At 32.9% G+C, this 12,690-nt stretch overlaps 1 protein-coding gene across 2 annotated transcripts in view; it reads right to left on the bottom strand.

Annotated features, from left to right (window-relative positions):
- The window catches only part of LOC118277096 (solute carrier family 2, facilitated glucose transporter member 2), a 29,674-nt gene extending 17,341 nt beyond the window's left edge, over positions 1-12,333 (bottom strand). The window contains exons 1-2 of one of the 2 annotated variants that reach the window (XM_050696543.1): positions 12,135-12,333; positions 10,612-10,762 (exon numbers count right to left, since the gene is read on the bottom strand). In XM_050696543.1, coding sequence (XP_050552500.1) covers positions 10,612-10,762; positions 12,135-12,137 — 154 coding nt within the window. In that variant the 5' untranslated portion in view covers positions 12,138-12,333. Of the gene's footprint in view, positions 1-10,611; positions 10,763-11,506; positions 11,679-12,134 lie in introns of those variants that run through there. The other variant, XM_050696542.1, reaches the window with a different exon arrangement.
- Between the last annotated feature and the right edge of the window lie 357 nt (positions 12,334-12,690).

The raw sequence follows: 12,690 nt of genomic DNA, 5'->3' as shown, positions 1-12,690 counted from the left end.
ATTGAAACTACTTTAGCGCAACGTGACGTCACGTTGTTTATTAATATGAGTCCCGGTATGACTTGAAACCAGTAGAGCTTTTCTCAAATAGTAAAGTAACATATAATTTTTTTGATAACAAAAAACATTGTTAAGATGAACATATCGAAATCAACCAAGTCTTGGAAATAAAAAGGTAACCGCACTTAATAAAATAGGAGAGTCCCTAATAGTACATTATTAAATGATAAATTATATTTATTTTGTAAATAGATTACAATGTAACTCTTTTACACGTCAATATCTTAAATTTACCAGATGAGGCCGGCGTTTTCTATCGGACTGCTCTGAGAAGAAATGCCAAAACAAACTAAGAGGTCAATGTTTCTTTTAAAGCCTAGAAAAATAAACATATGAGAAAACAGTATTAGCGTATCAATCACAATACATACACAGCGTAACGTAGGCCCCCAAATGACTCCTAGATAGGCAGTTTGCAAGCGACCTGCATTGCCTAGATGGTTCAAAACCAGTATATTCCAGTTTTTACGACCTCGATACATAATTATTGCCGTGACGTTCATTACCTACTTAGAACCAATCATGTCGTATTGACGCTGTAATTGGGATTATGGTGGGCGGAATCCTAATATCGGCAAAATGATTATCGAGTTGAGAAACTTTATTATTGGCGTTATGTCTTTGATTCAAGGAGCAGCTACGCTATTGTGCAATTGTTAATTCGAAACATTAATTTTTTACTTCTCTCTAGAATTGTCATGGGTACGTTTACAAACATACAAGCTCACATACATGTGACTCCCAAACCCGAAACATGATTTCGTGGATCACACAAAGGGTTGCTCCTTCAGGAATCGAACCCGCTACAAGAAGCACAGCAACCGGTTGACCAGCCACCGCACCAACCGTGCAGTTAAAACAAACAAACAACTCTTCAGCTTTATATATTACTAGCGACCCGCCCCAACTTTGCATGGGTGCAATGGTGATATGTTATGCATCTATATATGACCTCTTGAATTTCTCTATCTGTTTAAAAAAAACCGCATCCAAAATCTGTTGCGTAGTTTTAAAGATTTAAGTATGCAAAGGGATATAGGAACAGAGAAAGCGACTTTGTTTTATATCATGTAGTGAAGTAATAGATATTACTGAATCTTAAACTTATCATAATAATATATGGCGAGACTAGAATAAATAAATCCATTATCAAATATCACGCCAAGCCACGCTGAATTATAAAAAGGATACCAACTTTTACAACCCACGTACATCTGACTACACTACTTAATTAAAATATTTACACACGTCTATCACCACTGAGATTAATGTAAGAGATATCATGAACAAACATTTATACTACTTTATGAGCATGTGAATCAATTGTTTTTCTTAAGATTTCATACGTCTGTGCGATGTCAGGCACGTATTTCTAAACTATTTGTATTGAAATTCTTATACAAATGTTCTAAGTACATAGATTTATTACAATCAAAAATGTACTTTAACATTATTGGTGTAGTGTTTATTTTGGTTTAACGTGGTTAAGGTTAAGCTACGCATGCCGCTGTCTGTATTTTGATGGGTGAGTCAGAATGATGCGTTTTGTTTGTCATTACTGTTTTAGTTATATTTTTACATATGATTAGAAGTTTAACGGGACATTTTGTGGTTAAGTGCTTGACATAGTAAGATATATTTATTTAAAATCTAAATAGTTGTATATAATACTGTAAATTGGCAGAGTTAATGCCTTTGGAATTCTCTTACAGTTAACCAAATGTACTATGAACAATTAACTATTTTTTTAAACCTTTTTAAGCCATTTCTATTTTCGTCAACATCAAGATCAAGTATGGAAGAGCCATGCTTCGGCACGAATAGCCCGGCCGGTATATGAAAGAGCTGAGCTGTGAAACTGTATGACTGTTTCTACTGATATTAAGCTATCTAGCTGAAGGAGAAAGATGCGCAGCTCGAGTATGCAATATATTGATAGTAGGCAAGCTATTAATAGTAAACAGTCATAGCTATGTTTTAATATGGAAAGATATTCCATATTAAAACATTGTTTGGCCGAGTCCATTTCCACCAGTGCTAAGTTGGTGGAAGTACACACTACGTAGCATAGCACATTTCTGGTAGAAAAGCACCCTAAACCGTTGCATCGTCGCGACGCAACAGTGAGGCTGGTGCCTTAGTCAGTTACTACGACACCAGATACAATAAATAGGGGTGTTGACAAAATGCATTCAAATCTATCGTCTACACAAAGCAATGACGAATAGCATAATTAATGCAAAACAAAATGCATTGTAAGCATTAGACTAGTTCTCAACAACTGTATGTAGATGATCTAAGTGTTAGTAAATATCGCGAGATGATCTCCGGCCACCGTAAGTGCGGGCCTGCGGACGGCGAGCAAGGGTAGCTCACCGCCCGAACAGAACCAGACCCGTGCGTGCGGCGCGTCGCGTTCCGCGCGCGCCTCAAAGAGCCATCAGACCACCACAGATGGGGCCCAGCAGGGCTGATGCCTGATCCGGAGCTGCGAACTACCTAGCGGGTTTACCGGGGCTCCGGCTCGAAAAGCAGGAGAAGGAACGGGGTGGTTTTTAGTCAGTAAGAGTCTGACACTCCCTCTCGCCTCGCCCAAGGCGAGAAAAGTCATTGGATGATTTTCCCCCTTCAAAAAAAAAAAAAAAAAAAAGTGTTAGTAAATATGTCTATGTATATATGTATGTATACAGTGACTCATAATGAAATATTATGATTTCATTCTTCATCCATTTGTTTTATAAGGAAACTAGCTGACCCGCGCAACTTCGTTTGCGTGTATCCCGCTACTTCGACAAATACAGTCAACGCACCAACACATATTGGATACTAATTTTCAATTCACAATAACTTCTCTTTCCATTAACCGCGTTTAAAATATTAAAATGTTTTTTGGTTTCTGTGACTCTTCTTTGATCGCCCCCCCCCTATCAGTTTTTGAAAAAATATTTAAGTAATGTACAGATTTTTTTTTGTCTTATATGTATAGATCAAAGTCGTAGTACCTACTTTTTAATATTATTTATAGGGACGCTGCCCCCGCCGCCTCGGCCGGCCTGTACCGTGCCGCAATACTAATATCGTGATATCTCCTAAACTATATGTCTAAATAACACACTGTAAACTGCAAAAATAATCTAAATTAAATGCTCGTGATGATGAACTTACTTATTATGATAAGGATATATGTATTATTGGTTATATCACCAGTTAAACATCACCCAACGAATTAAATGTTTTTTTAATACAGAAAAGTAGTTTTTGTGACTTAAATAAAAAAGCTGGATATATGTCATCGCGGACTTTTTTGTAGAACTAATAAAGACCAATGTTTTTGCTATACATTGTTCTTACTTGTATCCAACGGTATAAGCGGCGCACGCACAAATGCAATCTTCAATTAGATTTTTTTTCTGACTTCTTGGACATAAATCGCTATAACTCAGCTAATATAGTTTCAATGTATTTCAATTATATATAAAAACCTGTCGGAGAAAATACTCTTTCTATTAGTGAAAACCGCATCAATATCCGTTGCGTAGTTTTAAAGTTTTATGCATACGAAGGGACTACAGACAAAATGGGCGACTTTGTTTTATACTATGTATAGATTGTAATTTTTCCTGTAAATTAAATCATTCAATAATGTAAACGATTTGTACGTCATTAGTTCTGGTATTGCGAAATGTACCTTATATTATATTTCATACATTCTAATTTCTGAGTGGAGGTAAAGGGCACAAGCCCGCATCGTACCCATCGTACGCATCGCACGCAAAATGTCCCTGGATGATTTTAGAAGTGAAGTCATTGGATGATTTTCCCCCCTTAAAAAAATATGTTCGCCTGTTTCCATAAGTTTCATTAAGCAATATTTTTTTTTTGGAATAGGGGGAAATCGAGCAGACGAGTCACCTGATAGTAAGAGTCGCCCATGGAAAGCCGCAACACCACAAGAGTCACAGGTGTGTAGTAGGCCATTTAAAAAGGAATAAGCTTCTTTCTTAATATTATAACAATTCTCTCTTAATTTCGGGCTTACCAGCAGACCTTACCTGATACCTTAAACTGGTAAGTTAAAAGTGTGAAGGCCAAGGTTCGGAAATACCCACTTGTTTATTCCATTAAACTACCTACAACATTCATAAAAATATGCAGCCTGTGTTTTTTCCTCAACCTTTATGCAAAACATCTGGTTTTGTCACGTGCATCGTGTTATATATTTTTTATTTGTTACACACAACACTAGGTATAATTATTATAAAACAAAAATCACCGGAGCTTTTCCTTCTGTAATAATCACATCACATCGACAGCCTATAAGTGGCCACTGCTGACCAAAGGCCTCTTCATACACGGAGGTTTGAACATTAATTGGCGATTTCAATCTTATAATTAGAAATTATAAGCCCAGGTTTCCTCACGATGTTTATCTTCACCGTTTGTGTCTTAATAAGAAAGTACATAATATATCTCGGGAAAAATCACATTGGTACTTGTGGTTGATAGGACCCGTGCCCTCATGCATGAAAAACGGGCGTCTTAAACCTCCGGAAAACCACGATGTATTTTAGTCTAAATAACCACAATTATTAATAGTGAATATCGTAAAATATCTATAAATTTTGCTGACAATACATTCTATATCTGACTTTATACATCCTGTCAGCAATTTATAGTGTTTTGTTATAATATATATATAATTTTATAAACAAACATACATCAAACTCGTGATTTCATAACCGCAAGGTTAATTTCGACATTAATATAAAAATAGAATGCGTGTCTGTTTTCACTACGTATCTATTTATGTATGCAAATTCTTCCATGTTGAATTTTTGCTAAAGAAACATTCACTTATCTAGCTATTAGACATTATAATTCTTAATACTGCCGACGTCATTGGTTGAGTAAGCTTAAATATGCAGTTTTTTTTTTAATAATCAATACATGCTTTGCACAAAAAAAAAGTTGTACATATAAGGTATTCTAAAATTATTTGCCACGGCTTTAATGAGAGGTAGTGTTGTGTTTGGAGATTACAATAGTGAAGAACTTTTGTATCCCGGACCAGTTAATTCAATTTGAGAACATAAAGATGTTAAATAAACTTCGACTCTACTCTCAAACTCTAAAAAAAAAAAACATAAGCAGGTAAATGACGTCAATTGTTTGTAAATATTGCACCAAACGAGTTAATTTGAGTAACAGGAAAATCGCAGGTTTTAAGGAAAAGAATAATTATTGTTTAAATTAAGTAGTAGTTACTTATCGATAGTGTTAAAAGAAATGCCGGTTATGTATTACTAGCCTCGGGTTCGGCAAAGAGCAGGTGTAGGAACGGAGTGGTTTTTAGTCAGTAAGAATCTGACACTCCCTCTCGTTTCGTCCAAGAGAGGAAGTCATTGGATGGTCTTTCCCACTTAAAAAGGCCGTAATTTATAATCGCAAACACGTCTTGTCTAGTCCCTAAGATACAGGATTTTTCTAGTAAAAAATCTAAGAGGGACCTAAAATATACCTACTTTATAAAAACACATTTTTTTTATAAAAATAAAATGTTTAACATTTATTTCGAGAAAAACCCGCTATTAAAAATAAACTCTAATATATATAGCATAAGCATTGAAATTGATATTCAAACCACGTAGTATTTTTGTAAAGGACACGTTTATTGGTTTTTGACAATTTTCAGAATAATATATTTTTTTGTTTGTTCAAAGTGATCTATTAAGCTTCCTTTTGTTCACATATACGCCTTCCATATTTTAATATTGTCTCTTAATGTACTGTTTCGGAGTTAAAAACAATAATAGGTGATTGGCGTAACAAAACAAAATGTTTTTTTCCTTAATGCGTTTTCGAGATTTTTCTTGGTAATTATTGTGGTAGTAACAAGATTCGATTGTTTTAAGAGGGAAAATCATCCAATGGATTCTCCCGCCTTGGGCGAGGCGAGAGGGAGTATCAGACTGTTTCTGACTAAAAACCACCCAGATACTACTCGGCTTACTCCTGCCTTCCGAGCCGGAGCCCCGGCAACCCATTAGGTTGTCCGCAGCTCCAGAAAGTAAACTCACTCTAGCAAAAACAAAACCTTTTTTTTGAGGGGGAAAATCATCTTGTGTCATATCCCGCCTTGCGTGAACCGAGAGGGAGCGTCAGATTCTTACTGACTAAAAACCTACTCCTGTTTTTCTAGTCGGAACCCCGGTAAACCCGCTAGTTAGTCCGCAGCTTCATCTGTATTTTTTATACCTATGCATTGAAAAGGTTTCATAATTACTGAATCGATTTTGAAGGGACTAAAAACTATTTATTATATAGTTAATTTGTTGGTAAATATTGTGCAATAGTAATGAGATTACTGATATCCAATTTTAAGTTAATGTTAATTATGTAGCAATAACTGGATGTCCAAATAAATAAGCTTAATATCCAAAAAAGATGGGGAAAACTAAAATATGATACAAACTTCATTAATCGTAATTATTGCTACAGACTATAGACTCGAGTTAATTACCTACAAATTAAACAGAATATAACTCAGTAATTTTATTGAGTAATTTATAGTTGTAATTTAATTGTAATTGACTCATTTTTAATTATCAATAATAATTAATGAATATTACATGCAGTGTCGCAATCGTAACGTCACGTCTTCATTTTTTTTACATTACAGCACATAATACCACTGTATAATGTACAACCACTTTTCGCCATTTGTGTTATAAGTCCCTGCCTCGTCGAGTGGTTGCAAGTGCGACTGCCGAACAAGGGATTTTGGGTTCGATTCCCGGTTCGGACAAAGTATTACTGGGCTTTTAATCACCACGCTTGCTCAATGCGAGTTGGCGATTTCAAACTTATAAGCTCAAGTTTCCTCACGATGTTTTCCTTCACCGTTTGTCTGTGGTGTCTAAATAATCTTAGAAAGTACATATAGCTTGGATAAAATCATATTGATACTTGCTGTTGTTGATAGATTTCAAAGCCTCATCTTAAACCTCTAAATCTTAAAAGATAAGAAGCGGGCATCTTAAACCTCCGGGCTACCACGACATAATTATTCAGATTCGGAATAATATGAATAATCATATGCTTAAGTGAAGCGTTGTATAAAATGCACACGGCTATCGGCATAATATCAAATGTATAAGAAACCAGTTTGTCTTGATCTCCCTTTGTATTACCATTCCAAACATTTGACGGTCAGATTACACTGGTTTTGTATAGCTTGTTGTGAATTCGTGTTAAACTGAAGGTACAGATGGTCAGAAGAAAGGATTTTCGACTTTATATCCAAAACAATAAAGTACAATTTCTTCAACCAACAAAGTCCAACCTTGCAATTTGATTGATACGCTCAATTTTTACAGACTTCAGTAGCACAATTGACATCTTCGTAATTGGTAGTTCATGACGAACACATGATCATGTGAATAGCTACTTTATTTCGTTACACATAATGTCGAATTTCGTAAATAATTGTTGAGAAACGTATGATCGTGTTTTGTTTTTGTTTTTTTATACATATTATATGGGTATTCTGAGTATTACATGACATCGTTTAGCTCTTGAAGGACGAAATACTGGAGTTTATACAGTGATCTCTGATTTCATTAGGCGATCCTATACATAGTGGTTAAGTAAAAACAGTACGGCTTTAGGCTAGGCTAGGTCTTAGTATAGTTTTCCACCAGAGATGTGCTATGTAATATTGCTGTGGAAGTGTTTGGCTTCCACCTATCATATTCATTGATACACATAGCTTACTACTGGTGGAAATGGATTCAGCTATGCGATGTTTTTAATATGGAAAAATGCGTGCTATGGATGGCTTCCCTACTATCGATACATCGCATACTCGAGCTGCACATATTTCTCGCACAGCTATTTAGCTTAGTATCAGTGGAAACGATCACATATTATAGTTTCACAGGTTAGCTATTACATCTTCCTAGCATACCTACATCATAGCACATCTCTGGCGGAAAACAACTTAGCATTGATTGCTTGTCAATATTTGTCACAGGGGAAGAACTATCGACGAAATACGTCAATGAATTCCAAATACTGCACTATTACTTAGAACTTATTATAAAAACAGAAAAATTCAACCTAAAATGCTAAACAGGATAGTTCAAATTCGCGTGTAAACAATCACGATCATTGCTAACTACTTAATTGTCAGGTAATCAACAAACTCAATGAAGCAGATAATACAGAATTAAACCTAGTATTTGAATCTATCGCCTCACGCGATCTTAGTTAACAAGGCAATCTTGAACGCGAATTTTCTTGTATTAGAAAAATTATAACCATTAACACAAAAAGTCCACTTAAAAAACAAACTAATCACAATTTTATGTAGATCAACTTAAAGGTTAATTAAGTAAAGTCAAGGTGGATTCAGAGGTGACTACTAAAAATAGGCAGCAGCATCCTTAAGTCCGCTTAAAAATTAGTGTAAAGAAGTCAAGGAATTGAATGGGAAACTGGCACCAAAATCTTTAAAAATTTTCATTGTAGGTACTAAAGTAGACATTTCCCGGCTGCGGCTCTTCATGGTAATGATGATGAATCAATTTTGAGACCAAAAGCATAGATGCAATTCAATATTAGCCGAGGCAACGAAGGTGAATGAAATCTCAGCGCTATATCGTACCTAAATACAATTTAAAACGACTATAGATTCAACTAGTGTTATTTAAAAACTTGAATTTTAATGGCTATTCTATAAACAATTCAACCGGTTTATTGTGAATTTTATAAGTATGTATATATGTATATTTTTTTTCATATGTGACGAGAAACAAGTAAGGTTATTATTAGTAAAGAAATAATAAAACCTAAAGCCTTCTATACTGTTTCTATTAGTGTTGTAAGAACTGACTAACAGCCAAAATTAGAATCTAAAATCTGTATAATATTAAGATCGATTTTTAATATAAGTTGAATGGAGTATTTATCAAAATTTTGAACTAAGATCTGTTAGATATTAATTTTAGCCATAAGGACCTACTACACATATTATTCGGACAGCATCGTTCATTGTTATTAAATTAGAAATTTAACTCATGAGCTCCGATTCATCTGCCAAGCAACGACGACTCTCGATCAGAACCAGACCCGGGAGAATGTCCCTCTAAGAGCCATTAGACCACCACAGATGGAACCCAGTAGGGCTAATGCCAACTCGGAGCTGCAGACCTAACGGGTCCCCGATGCTCCGGGTCGAAAAGCAGGAGTAAAGACGGGGTGGTTTTTAGTCATAAAGATTCTGACACTCCCTTTCGTCTCGCCCAGGACAGGAAAAGTCATTAGATGACTTTCCTCAAGCGTCAAAAGTATGGTCAACCAAGTTTTTTATGTATAAAAAGCATTATAAAATTAATGTGTTTTCTCACATACTATTTGACGACAGTGCAAATGGTTTTTACTTTACTTAGTACAAGTAAATAAAGTATTTTCCTGTTTTTGCATCAAAACTTTTAGGTATTATAATATAAGTACTTATTACTATAGCTGTTCACGTTTCAAAAGTACCTATACCAATGGTTAAGTTGAAGTAAATTGTCTTTGAGTTTTCCTACTCTCCATGAGGAAACTGCAGACTAAATGTAACCTTGTTAAGACGAGCAGTAGGTTGTGTCTTGATTGTCAGTCACTATTAAAGGAATAGGTTTATACTGATTGATGTCACGACTGTTTCCTTTTTAGGTGGTATAATAACTATTAGTTTTAGGCTGCATTGAGCAGGCTGTCCTTTTAAAAGGACAGGTAGTCGTGTTTGTCTACTTATCTAAACTATTAATAAAGGCTTCCAATGCGGTGTTTGTAATTTAGTTTTTAGTAACTAATAATATACGTTTAAAAAGCCATGGCTCTTATCAAATCAAATAGACGTGATTTTAAATGACTTTTAATTGTCCCAATGTTTATAGGAATTTTAGAATTTTGTAATTGAGCCTAAGACTACGGGGCTTAGTTTACCATAAAGATTTTCACATTTAAAAAATAAACGACCCGCCACAGTTTCTCATCAATGGTGATATATTATTATACATGAATTTTACATATATAAATATAAAACCTTTCTCTTGAATCACTCTATCTATTAAAGAAAACCGCATCAAAATCCGTAGCTAAGTTTTAAAGATTTAAGCATACAAGGGGACATAGGGACATAAAAAGTAACTTTGTTTTATACTATGTATTAAATTAAATTAAAATTAAATTAAATTAAATTAAATATTCTTTATTCCAGGCATTTCAAGCCCATAAGTTACACATACACACATACACATTATAATTAAACAAACGTACATTAAAATTTTAAATAAAAACAAGATAAATATTGACAGTGGTATTTAAAAATGTTATTATTAAGGTTTAGAAATAAATGAAGACATCATAGTATATCAATAATAATTAATTCACAATACCAGTGTCCACAGCCCTAATTCAAAAACCATACTAAAACAACGAACAAACACAATTACCTACAAGTAAAAAAATATAAAAAAGTAAAATAAAAAAAAAACAACATACCAAGTACGGCAATAAGTAATTCCTTCCACAAACATCGTTTCGTTTCCTTCTGTTTCTCTAATATGTTTTGTTGAGTAATTGTGTACACCATGTTCACTGATTCACAACTCTCTCTGCCTATACTCTTACACGTACTATCTACATGAGTCGTCTGAAAGGAAATCACTATTTAAATAATAATATGATTCTTTTATATTTTATCTTCTGTTTGCACACGCCTTATCTCTATCTGGTCTGTAATATAAAGGTGAGTTTCTATGTGTCATTCTGTCATTTTAATATGACACTTTGAAATAGAAATGGAATTTAAATTAAATTTAAAAATATATATGTGTTTATTTTATTTTATATTGACAGTAAAAATACTCAAAGATAATCATAGAATGTTTAAATGTCATGTTCACTGTTAAGGAAAATAAATATAAATTTAAAAAAATAAGTGTTTATTTTATAAATCATGTAATAAAATATAAATTATGAAATTAAATTGTTATTAATTATTTTACTTTAGTAGTGCTTAACGATCGTTTAAAGATATTATACTTCATTAAATTGTAAAAAATTTAATGCCAATAACAACACTCAACATAATTTATTTTATTTATCTCACTTTTATATAAAAAACAACTTCATTGCAGATTTAAAGCAAGATTTTTTAATTAAATTCTCACGATCCTACAATTAATATTTTATTTTATTATTTACAATAACTATAAAACAACACAACACAAGTTTCAACATTAAAAATTGACACTCAATAATTTATTTTTCAAATTAAAAACACAACCTTTTTAAAATTGACACTCAATAATTTATTTTTCAAATTAAAAACACACTTTCACCACAACAACACTAAAAAATAAAAATTTAATTTAAAAAAACGATAAACACTCACAGCTTTATTAGGATTAGTCAATTTTTGCACAATACATTTGCAATGCACGAAATATATAAATAAATATTCGAATATAAATTTCATTTTTAATTATTTATATTTAAATAAATGATTAGCAGTCCGTTTGTTCAATGGTAGCACTGTCACTGACGCTATAGCAGCGAGTCGCAAACTACTTTAAAAGCGAATGTGTACTCATTATCTATTTTTTTTTATAATCCTTGTCTATAATTCTTATATTTCTGGTTTGTGCTGTCATATAACGAAATGCTGATAAGTTTGTATTGTATTGTAATGTATAATTAATGTGTCAATTTATATTTTTTTGTATTTTGTGTCAAACTAATTTTATGTATTGTGGATTTTATGTCTGTTATACGAGTAATGTTTATCAATAGAATGTTTCTAGATTTTATTTTCCGAGATAAGATCTTTATATAATACTTTTTTTGATTGATTATTTTGTTTATGTTATATTTTATTTATATGAAAATATTATCTATTGTACACAAATTTCACACGACATAAATAAAATGTAATTTAAAAAAGTCGTTTAAAAATATTAAAAAAAAAAAACAAAAAACCTAAAAAAAAATTATAACCAAAAAAAAAGACACTATAAACCCACCATTATAATCAAGGTACACACAAAAATACACGTTATCACTTAGAATTAAGACACATTATCCTTCACTGATATTCAGCAGTACATTTTACAGGCTTTTTAATATTCACAGATAAAGTAACCGTTTCTATTACAAAATAATGCTGAAGACGTGACGCCTGGCGCGTGTGTGTACTCAGTTTAAACGTTTTAATGCGCAAGAGCATTTGAACGATTGCTACTCTACTAGTCTAGAAGTTTGTTTATCAATCTGTTGCATTGTGTATAAATAATATTTATTCTACAGCTATATGGGAGACAGGCTAGGTTATGTATGTATGCTGTACTACAGCTATATTATAGCTGTATAGTTATTGGTGAGGTTGCGTGTGTGAAATCAAAATTGGTATGTAGCTTTTTGTGTTAATATAATTTCAATATTAGTTCTTATGTTATTGAATATTAGTGTTTATTTAACCATTTAATATTTTTCATGTTTCATGTTAAATTAGGTTTTTTTTTTCATTTAATTTAAATTAAATCATATTCTGTTCTGAACTATAATCAGCTAATATAAATT

Source organism: Spodoptera frugiperda, chromosome 10, assembly GCF_023101765.2.
Source record: "Spodoptera frugiperda isolate SF20-4 chromosome 10, AGI-APGP_CSIRO_Sfru_2.0, whole genome shotgun sequence".
NCBI lineage: Eukaryota > Metazoa > Arthropoda > Insecta > Lepidoptera > Noctuidae > Spodoptera > Spodoptera frugiperda.
The sequence above is the reverse complement of the archived record's forward strand: the minus strand, read 5'-3'. Positions and strand labels throughout refer to the sequence as shown.